The sequence below is a fragment of the Mastacembelus armatus genome, chromosome 10 (assembly GCF_900324485.2).
Source record: "Mastacembelus armatus chromosome 10, fMasArm1.2, whole genome shotgun sequence".
Classification (NCBI taxonomy): Eukaryota; Metazoa; Chordata; class Actinopteri; order Synbranchiformes; family Mastacembelidae; genus Mastacembelus; species Mastacembelus armatus.
Genome location: NC_046642.1, coordinates 15,824,868 through 15,842,953, shown reverse-complemented (window position 1 = coordinate 15,842,953; position 18,086 = coordinate 15,824,868). Strand labels below are relative to the sequence as shown.

The following is an 18,086-nucleotide window of genomic DNA, read 5'->3' as shown; positions in this document are numbered from 1 at the left end:
GCAGAACTGGCTCGGCGCCACGAGGGGCGGCCGTCTGACGTCAGTGACCTCTCATTCACAAGCACGGGCGATATATAAACCCATCTGAAAGCGCTCACAGGCAGAAGCTACTTACTGTAAAGTTGGTTTTATTAAACTTTTAAAGAAGAAGCACAGGCACCGAAACCACCTCAACACTCAAGAAGAGGAAAGGACCAACTTTCAGAGTCTTAAAACTTTTTCTCTTGTTTGTGTCGTGTGTGCGGAACAAAGGACTCGCCGCTTCAAACTAGTTTCTTGGGGACAAAGCCTTTTTTAACAAAACCTCAATCTTCAGTTTTTCTGCCGTACAAGCTTTATGTATTTGGATTTATCGTTTCTATCCTTCCGTCCTACTATGGTCATAATGGAGGTCCCCACCATCGACTGTGCGTCCCTCCGTCGTTTGTTGGACGGCGACGTCCCGGACTGCCTGCTGCTGGACTGCCGCTCCTTTCTGTCCTTCAACTCGTCCCATATATCGGGCTCCACCAACGTGCGCTTCAGCACCATAGTACGTAGGAGAGCCAGGGGGGGTCTGGGACTGGAGCACATCGTCCCCAACGAGGACACCAGGAACCGGCTGCTCTCCGGGGAGTACCAGTCCGTGGTGCTGCTTGACGATCACAGTTTGGACCTGAGCCACGCAAAGAAAGACGGGACACTGATGCTTGCTGTCACGGCGCTGTGTCGCGACCCCCGCGGAGCCAGTGTTTTTGTTCTTAAAGGTAAGCAAGAAACGAGCTTTACTGTTAATAAAGTCCCACTCATTTGTTTCGCTGTATCCTAACAACGGAACAACAAATGCGGATTACAGCTGTCACCATACCAGCTGGTGCGGGAGTAAACAGCGCTCCAAAATAGCCCGATGAGCAGCTGTCACCTTTCTGGAGACCCATATTTAAATGTACATGCTATGCCCATGTCCTCTGATCTCACATATCCCCTTTTCACCCTTTCCAGGTGGATTTGACACGTTTTCAACAGAGTATCCAGAGATGTGCACCAAACCCTCCCCACCTCAGGGACTGAGTCTCCCTCTGAGCTCCAGCCACCCTGGGAGTGCAGACCCAAGCTGTAGTCCATGCAACACTCCTTTATATGATCAGGTTTGTACTTTTATTTTTATAAAGATAGACCAACATGAGCCTTTTTGCTTTGTTTCTTACTTTCGGTTGAACTCTTGGAGCTACTGGACTGAATGAGGTTGTCTTGTTTATGTTTTCTCTATCAAGGGGGGTCCTGTAGAGATCTTGCCTTTCCTGTACCTCGGCAGTGCTTACCATGCCTCCAGAAAAGACATGCTAGATATGCTGGGGATCACTGCTCTAATCAACGTCTCTGCAAACTGCCCCAACCACTTTGAGGACTCCTTCCTCTACAAGAGCATCCCTGTCGAGGACAACCACAAAGCTGATATCAGCTCTTGGTTCAATGAGGCAATAGAGTTTATTGGTGAGTGCATCCACTATTTTTACTCGCTTCACACTCCCTCTGCTGCCAAATGTGAGTGCTTATAACAGCTGTTGCCCCCTGAGCCCGTTGATGGCAAGCAACGCAAACACCCAACCCCCACCTTCCTTCACATCACTCCTTGACTGCTGGATTTAAATTTCAAAAAGTTCCCTCCAAAACTGACCAGCTGGCTCAGCAAAGGCTCCCCACTTCACCACAATAGCGGTTACATCATCGCCACCTCTCAGGCTTAGAAAGAGGGATGTCCCAGTTTAATGAATCGCAGGGCAGTGGCCCCAAACTAGTTTTGTAGTCGGTAGGCTGGCTGGGCTTGAATAGCTCCCTCCACGCCACTCTTTGTTCTGGCAGAACAAAAGATAATTTCTCCTCACTCACTATTTGCCTTCCTCCCAGATCAATACCCCCAGCAGGGGCCTGTTCCCCTCCTTTGTCCATTCAGACCGCCTCCTTTGGGAATAACCCCCACAAGCTCAAATGCTGCAAACTGTGTTTCTGTGTCTTAATAAACATGGTTGAATTTAAATAGTAGCTCAAAGTGCTGCAGAGACCTTTGTGGTTGTGGTTTCCTGTGACAAGCGGAGTTTAAACCCCCATTGTATATTTCATCACATCATAGCTGTTTACAGTCCACTAATCATGCTTTGTCTCTCTTGTTCCCCCCAGACTCTGTGAGAAATAAAGGAGGCCGTGTGTTTGTGCATTGTCAAGCAGGCATCTCCCGCTCCGCCACCATTTGCCTTGCATATCTCATGCGGACCAACCGTGTGAAGCTGGACGAGGCCTTTGAGTTTGTCAAGCAGCGCCGCAGCATTATCTCCCCCAACTTTAGCTTCATGGGTCAGTTGCTCCAGTTTGAGTCCCAGGTTCTGGCCTCGTCTACCTGCTCATCAGAGGCAGGCAGTCCAGCTATGAGCAACAGCAGCACTGTCTTCAATTTCCCCGTCTCCATCCCTGTGCACACGTCAGCTGGTCAGCTCTCATTCCTCCACAGTCCCATCACCACCTCTCCCAGCTGCTGAGAAAAGTGTCGTTCAGACTTGAACTGATACTGACAAGTGACTCTGCAGAGAGCTGTGCACAAAATACAGTCCTGATACTGATCCGTTTTAAGGTGATACAGGTATCACTAAACAGAATGGGGAAACTATTGCTCGGGGTCAGTAAGTTTGACTCTTGTGACTTGCTGGCCTCATAATTTCAAGGGGAGATTTGATTACTACCATCAGGCAGTATTGTTGTTTAAACTCCTAAATGTGAAAGTCCTCCACAGTTTTTATCCTAGATGGCTTGAGAAATGGCTGAAAAGATAGCAGACCAGATAGGTTATTCCTATTAAAGGAAGTCAGAAGTATCTGAATATTTATAATTCAAAAGATTTGTTTTCTTGAAGACAGTGGCTTTTGATAATCACAATCATTTCTGATCTAAACAAAATGAAGAGGGCTAACAGCGGTCTCAGAAATGTTGGCTTGTCCTTTCAAATGTTCATTTTGCTTGATGTACTTGTTAAAAAGAGCTGTATAAACGTATTGTCTCACACAACATTGAAAGAACTCCAAATTTGACGAACAATGAATGTATCCCCCTCTTTTCAGTGTAAATGTGGCAGAAATCTTTATGTTCAGTTTGAGAGTTGAATGGGGATTGCCAATGTAAATGCAAATACCTTCCTTTCAAGACATCATGAAACCTTGAGGATGCTGACACATTGGGGAAACCAACCATTAAATACCTCATGTTTCTGTACTGTGTGATGCAGCACTGAGACACACAGAGCCCCAGAAACCACTAAAATGGGGCTGCCTAGTCCTGGTTGTCTGCAGTCTGACATATTTATTGAACTAAAGTAATATATTTCTTAATCATATCTATTTTTTCATGTTTATTTTAAATGTTTTTATACTGTTAAATAAATCTCATTTGACTTTTGTACTCAGTTGGAGATTTTTTTTTTTACATCTTATCATTCCTAGTGGCTCATAATGTCCGGTGACAATCAAGCACCATCATAATTTTAGACAACACAGATTAATTTACTTGACATCTGTAGTATACACATGTAGGTCTCCAAGCATATGCCAATAAGCCCCAGCCAGTTGATCTCATATATCTTTGGAATGAACACAAAATCCCAGGGTGATAAAAATTACACTAATTTACGTTAGAAAGAAAAATTTTATTAACAAAACTAAAAACATTTTTGTATCCACAAATCACCAGCAATCAAGTAATCATGCTTTTCATCAATTTATTGATCAATAACGTTTTATAAATGTTTTACAAAAAAAAATGTTGATCACAATTTAAAACTTTAAAATTACTTGCTGATAAATGCACTTATAGTTGACTAACAGTTTCAAGTTTATGTATTTCTAAAAACAGCAAGAGGAAACCATATGACCTATTGGCATGTCAGAAAAAAAATCCGTCCTTTCTTAAGTTTCCTATGTGATGGAATTCTATCATGTATCTGCACAAGGATATTAGCAACATAAGACGCATGATGTCATGGTGTTGGCCGTTGTTCAGGCCACACTCCCTCTCTATGAGCCCATCTGAGGCCAGGCCAACAGCAGGGGGCTTAAAGAATCAGCTAAGGAGCCCTCTCTCTGCGGCCACAATAGGAGCAGCTGCAAGGCGTTTGGGAAAAGTGTGACAACTAAAGAGCTTTCAGGGCTCAGTCAAGCACCCGCCTTGTGTCCCCTGCCTCACACATTAATGGGGAGGTGGGGACACAGACGACCGTGAAAAGGAAAGGAATATGTTTGGGTTGCAAATTAGCCAAAACATTGGCTGTGACCCTTGGTAGGGTGTGAGAAACAGGAGAAAACATCCTCTAGAGCTGCTGATGATTATACCCCAAATGCTCACAGTACAAAACAACTGTCAGCATCTAATAAAGCCAAGATTAAGAGAAAAAAACTCAAATTCTGAGAATAATTTCACTATAAATACATGGATTCTGACAATAATGGCAATTTTTATTCTAAACACTGACCTTCACTACTCATCTGACAGCAATTCAAACATTTGTCACTGAAAGGGGACCTCAGCAGCGATGATGCGTCTGTGATTAAAGGCCCATTCATTAGTTTGCTTCCTCAGACAAGCTGTGATTTTAGGGACATATGTGTAACTCCTCACCACCACCAGCCCTATTCCCCCCACACCAACCAGCCCATCCGTCTTTTTGTTTTTACATTTCCTGTTGTAAGGGTGGAGGCTGGCAGGAGTGTGTGTTTGTGTCTATATGTGTGTGAAAGTTGTTGGGCACCTTTTATGATCTGAAGAGGGTGTGTTGTAGAGAAAAACAAAAAGCTTTTGGTCAGTTGCCAGGTCAGGGACATTAAAGTGATTTTAGGTGTGTACGTGTTTGAGAGCATCAGGAAACATGCCTGTTAATCTTGAGTGAGTTATGTAAAACAGCAAAGTACAAAGTCAAGTCTGACATCTTTTAGTGCTTTCTAATCATATTCTCAGTACCAGCAGCAGAATTGACCATAACGTCATTTGCTGGTTTCACTGTGTTGTCAATTGGCTGTTTCATTTAGCAACTGAGCTCTGACTTGACTTCAAAGTCATTTTAATTAACACAATCCTAACGAAACAATGGTTATATAACGTGTCAGACATTGCTGCTGTGAGAAGAACACACAATCCCACCCCCTTTTGACATCATCCTGGTTAGATCAAATCTGTTAGTTTCATGTGTTTTTCACACAATTATGCCACATACCCATTTCTCTAATCCAAGCTAAAGATGGTTCACTGTTTTAGTTTGCAGATATGTGGCTCTGTTCTTCAGGCTCTCACTGATTGTTTGCAACTCAGTAGCTGTGGAAAGCTGATAAGTTGATCAAGAGTGAGTTTATTTGACATCCACTTTCTGCTTCTGTATTCAATTCACACCTCAATTTAGTTTGAAATGGGATTTTTTTTTTCATAGCATCAGATCATCATACTGAAGACTACAACCTTCCACACATAATTAACCTGACACATTCCTGCATGAATGTGATTTGAAATATGATTACTACAGGCTGCTAAGTAATTACACCTCTCACACTTCATTGTACCTTGAAACTGGATTAAGTCTCACACACACACATGCACACACAATATCCTGGGTGAGAAGATTTAGTCCACACATTGATGTCATGGCAGAGTACTCACCTGCAGTAAGTCTCTAAGAGGATTATGACTGTGACAGAGAGGCCTCTGCACCATGCTGTGGCGGAAGCATTGCTCTAACTTTTGCATAAACACCAAGTGCACACACATACGCACAGTCTGTTGTACCAGATGCCAAATCTCATGTGGCTATTGTTGTAATCAGGGTCAGCATGGAACCTTCATGGAACCTGACCAGTGTCTCCTAACTAAAACCTGTAAAGCTTGAAAAACTTTGGATAAATCAACCAGGAAATGATGAAGGTGGCTTGAGAAAGAGAGCTGTTGATAAAGAACGACAATGAAACCACCTATCCACCAAATCTTTTCATTAAATTCCACAGCAAACTCTGCAAAAGAATCCAGACAAGCTGGTGTTGCGTGACAGGAGCTGAGATAAGGTCAGACCTGTGACGTGATAGCCAAAGATTTGTAGAACTCGAGGAATGTCAGGCCATTACATATAGCTTTAGTGAAGTGGCTTTTCCTTGCCAGCAGGGCTTCCCTTCCTTTAACAGCCCTGTCTGGAATGTAAAACAATGGTGGAAAATTTATTTTTTGTAGCTTTAACTTCCAGGGCATTTTAAGATGTATATTTCTTATTGTGTTCACGATAGTTCCACCTGTGCAGATCACATCTAGATAGGGGTTCATTATTCTCAAACACTATGTTGTAATGTTGAAAAAAAAAACAACAAATTAACAAGCTGATGTGCAGAAATAACAATGTTTAATTTCTAATAATCATAAAAAATATTAGATTTTTGAATGACTTGAAATAAGACACCTTTCAATCCACCAAGAACCTCAGTCCTGCGGCTGACTCTGGACAGAGCCTGTATTTTTCCACTCACTGGAGGTACAAGGTGGCGTTCACAAGCTGCAGTGAGATCCTGTGTGGAGTATTCAAGGAATGTCTGGCATCCTGTCTTCTACACTGACTGCACTCTGGGCAGATGAGGTCAGACCTAAAGAATATGCATATGGGCACTCATAAATCATCAAGCTGCATGCAGATGTGCTTGGCTGCTAAACTACAGGAAAACACTACGGGGAAACTGTGACCTGAAAGCATCATAAACAGCTATTACAAAACCAACACGCTGTGTTGTTGTGGTCAAACCAAAGGTGGAAACGGCATGTGTCTGATGCAAGTAGAGGCTGTTGACAGTGATGACAATAACAAACAAACTGAAGAAAGAGTCGGTCTCCATTGGTGACAAAGTAATGCACTAACATTAGCTGTATAAATCATGCTTTAGAGATTTGAGTGCCCTGGGCAAAGGCAAGCATGAAATATCCTGGATCTTAGCCCTGATCCTGCTTATGCAAAGGCTGACTTAGAAGCTGCAGCAGGTCAAAGAAAAACTGACTGCAATCCATGTGGCCTTACTGGTGTAGATTTCTTTGATTGAAAGCAAAAGCTAATTGACTAATTAAATAAATGGAGCTGGCACAGGTTAAGAGTTTTTTATGTAGTAAGAGAAAGGTTGTTATTTGACAAAATGTGTCCCCTTTTTTCAGTTTTTGTCATGTTTTCGTCATCATATCATAACTCCATTACCATAAAACAACACTGTTGCACTGTCAATTTCACTTATCTGTATTTCATGCATCAAGCTACAAAAACACAAGCAAAAAAAAAAAAAAAAAAACAACAAAAGAACAAAAAGAAAACATGTCTTAAAAATGTATGATGTATGAAATGATAAATCTGGCTAATTCCATGTGTTTCAATTTAGCAGTGATGTGTTGGGAACGAAACTTGAAAACTGGATTCTTTTGAATTAACGCACAGTTTTGTTGTAGGTTATAATATAAGTCAGTCATTTTCATATTTTGACACGTTAAAGCAGGAAAAAATGCCAATGACTTTAATACTGGAAGAATTCAGCAGGCGCAACCAGTTCAAATGTGTGAACATGAGCTCAACGGACAGAATTGATACTGAGCAATGTTGTCTTCCAAGTTCACAGTGTGAGCGCCATCTTATGGAAAATAATATGCATTACAAATCAAAAGCTCCTGACTCTTAAGAGAAGACTACAGAAAGACTGTGTTGTGGGTTCATAACATTAATAACAGTTTGTTTGTTATTTTGCAAATTTGGCAAGAAACACACTTCAGTATTTAGTATTTAATGTTATATAGAGAATGCTATGTTCTTTATAATCCTCAGCATGACTAAAACAAGGATCAGACATGACAGGAACTAGTTTTCATGTGACAGTATTAATATGAGAGTAATATGAGAGTAATAATGACCTGCTGTGTTGATAACTGTACCTAAAGCAAATGTTGAGGTAATCCAAAAAGTTGTAAATTAAAATACTGAAATACTACAAAATTATTATAAGTGTCAAAATACTTTAACAAAAAGATCAGTTGCCTGAGGAGGAACAGCGGCTGCTCCAGCTCTGATGCCAACATGTCAATGTTTGACTGACCTTATACTCCTTGTGCTAATAGTTTCCACAGCAGTGAATAGCTGCTGATCAACAAGTGCAATAGATGAAATATGCTGCTCTGAGCTGGACTTTTACTGTTTAAATTCAAGCAATTCTGACTCAAACTATTGACGTTTTTCTAGTACTGCTAATGAGTATCGCTGCTGATGGAGGGGCTGTAACCCATGTTTTAGAGGGAAATATGTTCACTTGAGCCATCTGTATTCATTACATTGATATGAAGTTAATGATCAACTGCAATAGGAGGAAATAAGTACAGTAAACAAAAATCTAGCTTCAAATGCTGATAACATTACCCTTACAAAATAAATGGTAATATGTACTGTAATAACACATTGTAGGTTATAATATAGTCAATCATTTTCATATTTTGACACGTTAAAGCAGAAAAAAATGCCAATGACTTTAATACTAGAAGAATTCAGTGTCAGGTAAAGAGCCCTGCTTTGTGGATTCATGCTAGATTTAATTCTTGTATGTCTGAAAACAACCTTGTTAATTTTGAAATATATAATGATTTGGGGGAAATCATTGTCTGACTCATTTAAAGCAACACACTTTTTCCCACAGCAGACATTTGGAATAGTCAGAGTAGGAATACTACAGGTTTTACTACTAGGCATGACTTCAATGTACATTTACTTTACTTTCACTCCACTACTTCCTAAGTTGTTAAAATAAACATCAATTACTACCAGCTACAACATTTAAACTTTGTCTGAACCAGATCAGTGATAAGTTATAAAAATTGAGTTATAACAATTTCTATACTGGTAGTGGCCATTCTTTATAATGAGAAGTACTTTTTTCATTTTAAGAACATTTGTTGATCCTAATGTAGTTGTAATATTTGTGACTCAGAATGAATGCTTTAACTTGTATTTGTGCACGAGTATTGCAGCATTTAGCCATGTAAAGCACCTGAATACTTCATTAGTCACTGCTGCACAAAGAACTCTGAAACTAAAGCAGCTAAGTGGATTTCAGCCATCATTCATTTATATTTGTACTTTTCCTACTGTGACCAATGGTCCATTACATTATATCATGATAAGTGGCTGCTGTTTCTGTTCATTTTCCTTTCAATTGCCTTTTGACAGAGCTGTGTGCTAGGAATACAAGGGGTAAGCACATTTTCTTCCCCAAACATCACTTCGCGCCCTCCGCTTCAGGACAGGAATGTTACAGTGCACGCCCACTTCACCTTTTTTAGAAACTGTGTGTGGGCTGCAGCTAAAGTCACCAGTCTTTCCTTCCAATGCCATGTGTATAGTTAACGGTCTGCAGTGTATACACACACACACACACACACACACGCACACACACACTTCTCCACAGACTAAACGTACATTCCCCTCCCTGACTGGATTTTATTGGACAGAATAAATAGATAACAGTAGACACGTGCTCCTGTATACACATCTTCAAATTTCAGGCGGGATTTGGCTTTGATACTAACAGAGTGCAGTTTCAGAAAACCAGATTCACACTACCAAGAGATCACCTACTAGCCTGCCAGACTCCCAGAGTAAAACTTATTTTAGTTGGTAAATTGCTTCTTTAAATAGAAAAGGTTTATATTGGAGTTAAACAGCATGGGAAACAGCCAGACTTCACACCTGTATGGTCATTCTGGCTTGTGCAATTTGGTTCTTTCCAGCAAAGAAAAGAAAATTAACTGCACCACACAAGGTAAGCCAGACCTCAAGCTTTTTTGTCAATTGAGTGTCTATTATCTGACTTAAACCTGTTTATTATTTAAAAACAACAGAAAATTATTACGGCTAGTTCCAGGGTGCATCAGAGTAAAGCCTTACTGTTACAATTTAATGCTGTTGTTATTATTGTTGTATAATCTTAATCTTCCCAGTGCCAAATAATAATAATAATAATAATAATAATAATAATAATAATAATAATAATAATAATAATAATAATAATAATAATAATAATAATATAGTAATAAAAAGAACTGTGGTCTAATGATAACCTATAACCCTAACCCTAATCCTAACCATTGGTTTGTTAAAAAGACAAGACCATAAGGTACAATGTTGCCACCATCAGGCTATACAGTATACAGGGTAATGACACTGTATTTCTTCAGTTTTACGGTTTACAGAGTAATAGCAAATACAATAAAAATACAATATAAAACAAGTACAAAGGCAATGAAGCTGATGTTTAAGGGCAAAGTGCAGTGAATGAACAGTAAAGATGTATCGCATTTTACTATCTGTGCACTGAGGACTACTTTATTATTCACATATTTGATCTTGTTCAGTCTTGCCACATCTGATATTAATTAAACTTTGTTATTTGTTGCTTTAGACAGACAGGAAATGCCTGTCGCTCATTTGCTGCAGCTCTGAGGCCTGTGTGGCTCACAGAGGCCTCTGGTGATGTCATAGTTTTCCCAGACCCCTGCAGGGTGATGGGAAACAAGACTTAATATTTGTGAGAACAGAAAAAGGACGTCACTGGACAACAATGTAATGTAGAAGAAAATAAAACAAACAGTATTTTGAAACCCAGTAGGACAGGATTTCATTATCTCTGTCTTTTGCTTCCATTCCTATCTCTGTTCATCAACATTATTGTCCTTATTCAGTAGGTCATGCTGTCTTTTTGTAAAGTTTACTCTCGTGTTGCATTTTTATCAGTCTCTCTGAATGCTTTAAACACATAACCACTAAAGTTTTTTAATGTTGTTATTCTCATATTGATCTCAATATTGATCACTAGGTGGCGCCAGTATATTGCAAAGTTGGGAGGGGGGCCAAAAAACAATCAGGACTTCACTTGATTTGACTTTTTCAACAAAGAGGTTCATAGGCATTGATGCTGCGTTACATCTTTCATCATTTTTTCCTCTTGTATTAGAATATTGTTTCTATTTAAACATCCTACACATCATACACTGTAATGGCTGCTGTCGGCTTGTTGCCTAAATTAGCAGGTGTGGTTGTCGTACGTCTGCTAAGGCCTGTTCTTATATTTGAATGCTGGACAGTACAGGTGGTCCTCTGTATGAAGAGTAATGGTACCCATTATGTGCTGTGTTATGTTTGGGCTCTGTATTAAGTGTTATTTGGCACTCTCTCGCTAAGCCATGATGTCAGCAGAAGACCTGATACCATCAGACTTTCACTAGAGGATGAAAGCGCAGAAAGAAAAGCAGTCGTGGAGAAAACCAGAGGATAGGATTTCAGGTCAGAGTTGATCTATTACACAAAGATCTGTCATCATGACTGTTTCATCTGATGTTTTCAGATTACATCTTTCCTTAATTTGTCATATCATAAAGTATCTAAAACACATATCTGAATGAATTCAAAGCAAAATAAAGATGTGTCCTGTGTGTGTGAGTATGACCTTGGCCACTTTTATTCCATGTGATGAAGCTCTTGGGTGGCATAAGGGGAGGCAGTTAAACATTCAGCACCATCTTAATTATTTAAGACTTCTTGACTGTGTGAGTGTGTGTTTCTGCACGACAGTGAAATAGAGGAGTAGAGGAAAGAGAATGAAAATGAGACACATCATCATTCTATCAGTAATATTCACTGAACATATATATCACCTATTAATTTCCTTTACTGATGGGTCTGTTATCATGAAAGCAGTGGCCATACAATTTTAATGTTGATTTAAATTTTATGAACAGGGCAAGTCAGTTGTTCGGCCTTTCTTATTATTGCCACTGAGGCTAATTTTAATAATTATTGTTAGGGATCTTGAGATTATTGTTGTTTTTATTATAGTTGTTCTGATGATAACATATAAAACATATAAAACAGAGACAGGCTGCAGATCCTAACTTTTTGTGAAGATAAATTCAGCAAATGTTTTTGCTTGATAAGTACTTTCTTTATAATATTTTCAATTAATTATCTAATAGTTTCAGCCCTGATGATCATTTTTGGTCATTTAGCTTATGCATCTTAGTATTCAATATAGCTGACAATACAGTGTAAGGAAATCCAGTACAGTCCAGTCCAGTTCATCTGATTCAACCAGGTCTGTTTGAAGCTTAAAGGCTGGCAGCTGGCTCCAGAGCTCCCTTATCACAATCTGAGCTTCCTCCTCTGCAGTTCCAGTTCAATAATGGTTCCTCCCTGTTTTGCTCCTTGTCTTGCCTCCTCATTTCCAGACAGGGGAGAGGATTTTGGCGTCCTTAAAACTGTGAGCCAGATGTTCTTCATAAAACTTGGACCAAATGTGTGGAAGCACCTGAAAATGCTATTATAGAGACAGAAGTACAATTGCTGATGAAGGCAGCTTGTAAGAGAGATCCAGATTCACTGTCCTATAACTTGTAAATCTATGTTTTTTAAAGTTAGAATTGGTGAGATCAGGGTGGTGGTTGCTATTTTGCAGCTCAGCTTTACTATACATCACTGATTTAGACTCAGTGAGTGGGAGGAGCTGTGCTAGAGATGATAAGAGAAATACTGCATGCACAATATGCATCTGTATTACTTCGTGTTGCTAATAATCCTCAAGGAGATTAGATACACTTTAGAAAAGGAAGTGCTCATATTTACAAGTTCCCAAAATAGCCCCGTCACCCAGCACTCTCAGTATATCAGTGTCCTGTCCAAAGCAGGGGCCCCACAGAAAATTCCCACATGTGTCACAGGCCAATGTCATGACAAGAGAGCGGGGCCAGGGAATGGGAAAAAGGGAAGATCAGCTGCAGGGACAGGGAAAGTAAATAATGAGTAAGCTAAATAAAAGCTTACAGACTCGTTTTTGGAGGAGACAGGGGTTAGGACAGAGTGTTTGGATAGTGGCTAACCTAACGGCAGTGGTGGGAATTAGAGAATGGGAAAAGGGTCACAGATGGGCGGAAGCACTCAGTGGTGTAGAAGTGTAAGAGGTGACCCGAGAGTCTGTGAAATTGACCTCGATGTTTTCCCCTTTCATATGAAACCCAAGGGTTATGTGAAGTGGTGTTGATGACACCCACAGGTCTGATCTCATTGATGAAGGAGACACGCAGATTCCAGAGCTGTAATCCCTACCTGTTCCGGGGCGGAGTTGTTTACCTGTTTGAACATATGAGCTGCATACTATACATTGTAATGTCCCAAAGTGTCCTGGACACAGGATCAGCTTACAGTTCCCACTGGCTCATAATCCTTCCATGACAGTTGCCTTTGATGTCTGGTATGTGGTACGTTTAAGTAGTGAGTTTCCAGATAGTGGACAGTATCCAATCCAACACATTCCTGGTCACTAGATTTTGGTAGTGCCAGGATTAACATTTACATTTAAACCTGGCATCAAGGGACTTGATTCATAGATTATTAAAAAAGCAGGAATATGTTGTGTACAAATATCCATAACTTGTGATGAAAGCCACTAAATCACATGTTATGTGGGGTTATATTTTTTTGGAGCTTACTTGTCTGAATATTTTTATTCAAACACATAAGTGAATGAATCCCATCGGCACTGTGTAAATAAGCACTCGGCCTTCTCAATCATCAGGCTCTTATTGCTATTAAAATGAAAAAATAAGACACACAACTGTTTATTTTAGTTGGGGACTTTAACTGGGTCAGCCAAAATAAGCTGATCTAAATTAAAAAAAGAGAAGGGCAGTTGCTGCTTATATGTTTCTGTTGCTGCAAGTCAGTCATGAAGAGGGCATGTTTTTCCATTCACATCATGTATTTTTCCTCATTGTCTGAAGATATAGTGATAAAATTGAAACACAGCTGATTCCTCTGGTTCTGTCATCATCTATTTGATTAGCATCTTTACGTCAATGACTGTAACAGTAAATAGGGGAAGCCTCTTTATGAACCAAGACTGAATGGAGGATATGCATATCATGTTTCGCTTGCAAATGACTGAAAGACGTTAAACTTTGAACATCTCACTGTCATACTGTTTGTGACAGTGATCAGTGATGTTGAAGTAATACCTCAGGTAGCAGGAAAGAATGAAGCCTAGACGTGTGCGGTGAAGAGCATCCATCCAGAACAGAGTGGTAGCTAACAGAGAAGTCAGTACACACAGCTTCAAGCTGCTCCATGGGAACCGGAGATGGATGGCAGGTGTTTCCCTGGAGACCTTGACTAACAGGACCTACTCTCTAATTACGTACGCCCACCCAAGCCAGCAGCAAGGCGTGGAGCATGCCTCAGCACAAGACCTTTAGCACAGAAATAAGGACGATCTCTTTGACTTCATGTTGCTACTGAAATAGTTGAGGGGAGAAAGATGAGTAAAGGCAAAAGGGCAACAGACGAGGACACGGGGACTGGAAAGGAAACAGCACAGACACTCTGGATACAATGCAGGCATGACTGTAGCACTAAGCTGACAGGTAATTTGTCTCCTGTGTGGCTTCCCTTTTCAATACAAATAACATGATTGTTGGCGTGCTACATTTACATGAGGCAACACTGTTTGCCTTCATTAAAGCCTAAGCAAAGAAAGCTGCAGGCCTTAAAATCGCCCTTGACACAAAAAAGAACAGCATGTTATTACTGGACCTGCTGGTACACTGCTACTAGTGGCATGAATGTCTTTTGTGACAGCTGACATGAGTGATTCATTCACCCAGAGCTCTTGGAGGGAATGGCTTGACTTACGCCCCCCAGAGTGTCAGTTATATGTCCAATTACATGAGATACACAGTTCAGCGCATCAGCGTCTGTTTCAGTTTGCTCATTTGGTTTTGATCCAGGGATCTGTTTATGGATCTATCATCAACCTTAAGGTGAAGGCAAGTGGAGTTACATTATTTTACTAACATTTATCATCCATATATAAATCCCATACTGAGAGAAGCAGAAAATTTATTTCTATAATCTTTGATGGGGGTACAGATCAGAACTGTTTGTCCAGTCTGATTTTTCTGCCTTCTCTTGCAAATTGGGTGCTGGGCATATCAGTCATAACATCGAGACAGAGAGGGGCAGAGAAGAAAAAAAACAACAAAAAAACAAGACAGCTAGAGTTGCAGTGGGATACCCTACGTACAGCTCTGGTCTGTCACCCACTGAAGAGGAATGGAAAGAGACGAGCGTTAGAATGAAATATGTGATTATATAATATAGTACATGGAGCTCTCTGCTATCCCTATATGCCCTTTCTTTTGGGACTGAGAGACAGAACATACCAATGGTCAGTATATATTATGACAGCTGCTGGCTGCTGTTCTTCTTTCCCTTAGTAGAAATGTTAAAATCTTTTCTTGAACCCAGAGTTTCTCCCAGATTGCTGTTGAAAGTAAGATTAAATGTTGTTTTAGTTTACTGAGTGACTATGGGTAATAGCATTCTGCTTTACAATCCCAGGGCTTTTATTAGATCGTTATTAGCTGTATGAGGTCAAGGTCTTGTTTATTCTGGTTTTCTTTTTATTGCAAAAGTGTGTTTTGTGACAGTGACTGTGTATGTCGGTATATGCTCTGTACTTCATAATTGTTTCTGTGTGTCTAGCAGTGTGCACATAAAAAAAAAAAAAAAAAAAAACCAACACTTTCCATGTGTGCACCATAACACATCTCCCAGTACAGTACAAGAGTGAAAACTCAGTTCAGTTTTTCGGGAACATTAACATTAATAAACTGCTATCTTAGCTCCAGTGATGAATTCTATTACATGAGCAGCACGTCAAAGGGGAGAAAGAGAAAGAAACCGCTTAAAATGGTAAAATGGTTGTAGCTGAAAAGCCCCAGTCTGGGCTGATCCCAGTTTCCCAAAACCATTCGTCTTCCTCTTATGAGATTTTGGATTCTTCTCTCCCAAATATTTGAGAGTGAAGCAATTTAGAGGTTAGAATTTGGGAGCCTGAAGGCAAATTCTGACAAGCCTTAAACTGTTTAGGAGGTGATTTCCTTTTAAACTGTTTCATAAAATCTAATGAATTTAACTGGCTTAAATCTTCTTAGCTATAGATTACGTGTTTAGTACATACCACAAGTATTCACTGCTTTGCCCCTGTATGCATGACAGAACTAATGTGAATATGGCACAAGTCTTTTTACAACTGTGGTGCAACAGTGAAACAACAACAACATCCATTCTGCCTTCATAATATTATTCCACAAAAACACATATTTACAGTGTTCGACACATGCCAACATAAACGTTCTTTCAAATCAAAATACACTGTCACATCTCTTTATTGAGCATTATATACCTCTTTTCTTTATGAGGCTCTCATTTAATTGAATCTGCTTTTAAAATGTATAATCAATATTTAAATTATAGCCTTACCTTGTACATTTTGACAAGAATGTCTATTTCTGGAGAGAGACAGGAGTGTGGAGTGAAGAGCGAGCCTCCTGCTATTTTTGTGGAGTCATGTTAAACATGACCAAGACCTTGAGACTGGCCACCAATCAGAGGCGTCTATCTGACAACTGCACAATATCCATGAATTTTCCAATACATCAAGCACACTACTGTTGAGTCACTGTTTAAAAAGAAAACAGCAAATAAATTATTGTGTGGAACAATGTTTGCCCTGTTGGCCCACAGTTGTTGCTCCTTCTCATTAAACAAAACAAAAATCTTTGTGACACTAAGAATTATGCATTAGGGAATACCCTCATTTACCCCCTTAGGTTGCACTTGTGTCTGAAGCAAAAGGACTAGAAGGAGCTGACCACGTTGTTCTGGGCCAAGAGTATTTCCTGCATCTCCTTCGGCGGTGCATCCGCTCCTCATCCCAGAGAACACTAAGACAATGGAACAGATGGAGGAAGAACACTGTCCGTGCATCTGGTTTAATGCATGAGAGGCCATTTTTAGCACGTCTCCCACTGACAGAGAGGCCTAAAACAACATTTTAGTGGATCCATGCCACTGTTTCATCTTCGGCTCCTGTAAACCAAAAAGTTAGTTCTTTACGGAAAAGTACAAAATGGAGATAAGCATATTTTGAATTTCTCAATAACAGCAAATATGTTGGAATACAAGATTTTTTTCACTGTCACTCCCCTAAATGATTCCATTGTGTTAGAGTACCAGGGGTCATTTAATGTCACGGGCTGACTTGTTACACAATGTCATGATTTAGACTGGAAAATGAATCAGGAAATTCCCCATATCGCAGTCAATATCTCGGTCCATTATCATTACTGCTAGTAACATTACTGTGGACGTGTGCCATGTGGACACAACGTCCCCTCTTCAATTCTAGCTGGGGATCCTTGTCGCGTGTTGTCCGCCTCTCTGCACCCCTACGTTTCCTGTCATTATTTGTTTTTAAATATCCCATAAAGGCAGAAAAAATACATAAACCCACACACGAAAAATTAATTTGTGCCAGCATAATAGTTTATTTAGTATAAAACCTCAATAAAATTAATAACTACAGTTTTTATATGAACATTGATTCCTACATTCTTTGCTTCAGACCAAAAAAAATTTGATTGTCCGACATTTTGTAACTTAACAAATGTCACCAGTTTCTCATAAACCATGTGGCCTAAAATCAAGTCAGCAAGAATCAGTAGTAGTTTAGAGATCTACCACAACTTTCTTTTTTCAGATCAGAAAAGCATAACAATCCCAGATCGTGGGTCAAACAACATTTGTGATCTTCACGTTATGATTTTTAGTTTTTTTGTTTTTTTTTTCAGTAAAACCAAATAGAAAGTTAAAGACTCACTGTGCAAAGTTGTTTCTAATACTGTGTGTATTGTGTGCTCTTCGAAATGGTAATGATATGTTTAGATGTACACTGAATCAAATCATTATCTCCATGGGCCTGAACCCAAATAATGTCTGCTTGATGTTAGACTAGACATTGGTTTACAAGTGGTGAGATAGTTTGAAAAGATTTTTGTGACAGTATTATTTCTGAAAGGCATTTCTATGCTCGCTGTGTTGTTTGATACCAAACGAGGAATCAGTATTTTTATTGTTTAATTTTTTTACTGGAAACAACACAAATCTCCTAAAAACTTCAATTAAATATAGCATG

At 39.7% G+C, this 18,086-nt stretch overlaps 1 protein-coding gene across 1 annotated transcript; it reads left to right on the top strand.

The window, feature by feature from the left end:
- The first annotated feature begins 68 nt into the window (after positions 1-68).
- dusp1 (dual specificity phosphatase 1) lies at positions 69-3,430 on the top strand. The gene is made up of 4 exons (XM_026330997.1): positions 69-746; positions 982-1,127; positions 1,254-1,473; positions 2,158-3,430. Exons 1-4 carry the CDS (start codon positions 338-340, stop codon positions 2,511-2,513), a joined length of 1,131 nt encoding a protein of 376 aa, XP_026186782.1. The 5' UTR covers positions 69-337; the 3' UTR covers positions 2,514-3,430.
- Positions 3,431-18,086: the final 14,656 nt, after the last annotated feature.

What these genes read in the sequence shown, in the direction of transcription:
- dusp1 (XM_026330997.1), top strand. Translation starts at nt 338, where the DNA reads ATGTATTTGGATTTATCGTTTCTATCCTTCCGTCCTACTATGGTCATA. An exon ending in CAGTGTTTTTGTTCTTAAAG is followed by an intron (nt 747 to 981) that starts GTAAGCAAGAAA and finishes CACCCTTTCCAG; the next exon opens with GTGGATTTGACACGTTTTCA. An exon ending in ACACTCCTTTATATGATCAG is followed by an intron (nt 1,128 to 1,253) that starts GTTTGTACTTTT and finishes TTCTCTATCAAG; the next exon opens with GGGGGTCCTGTAGAGATCTT.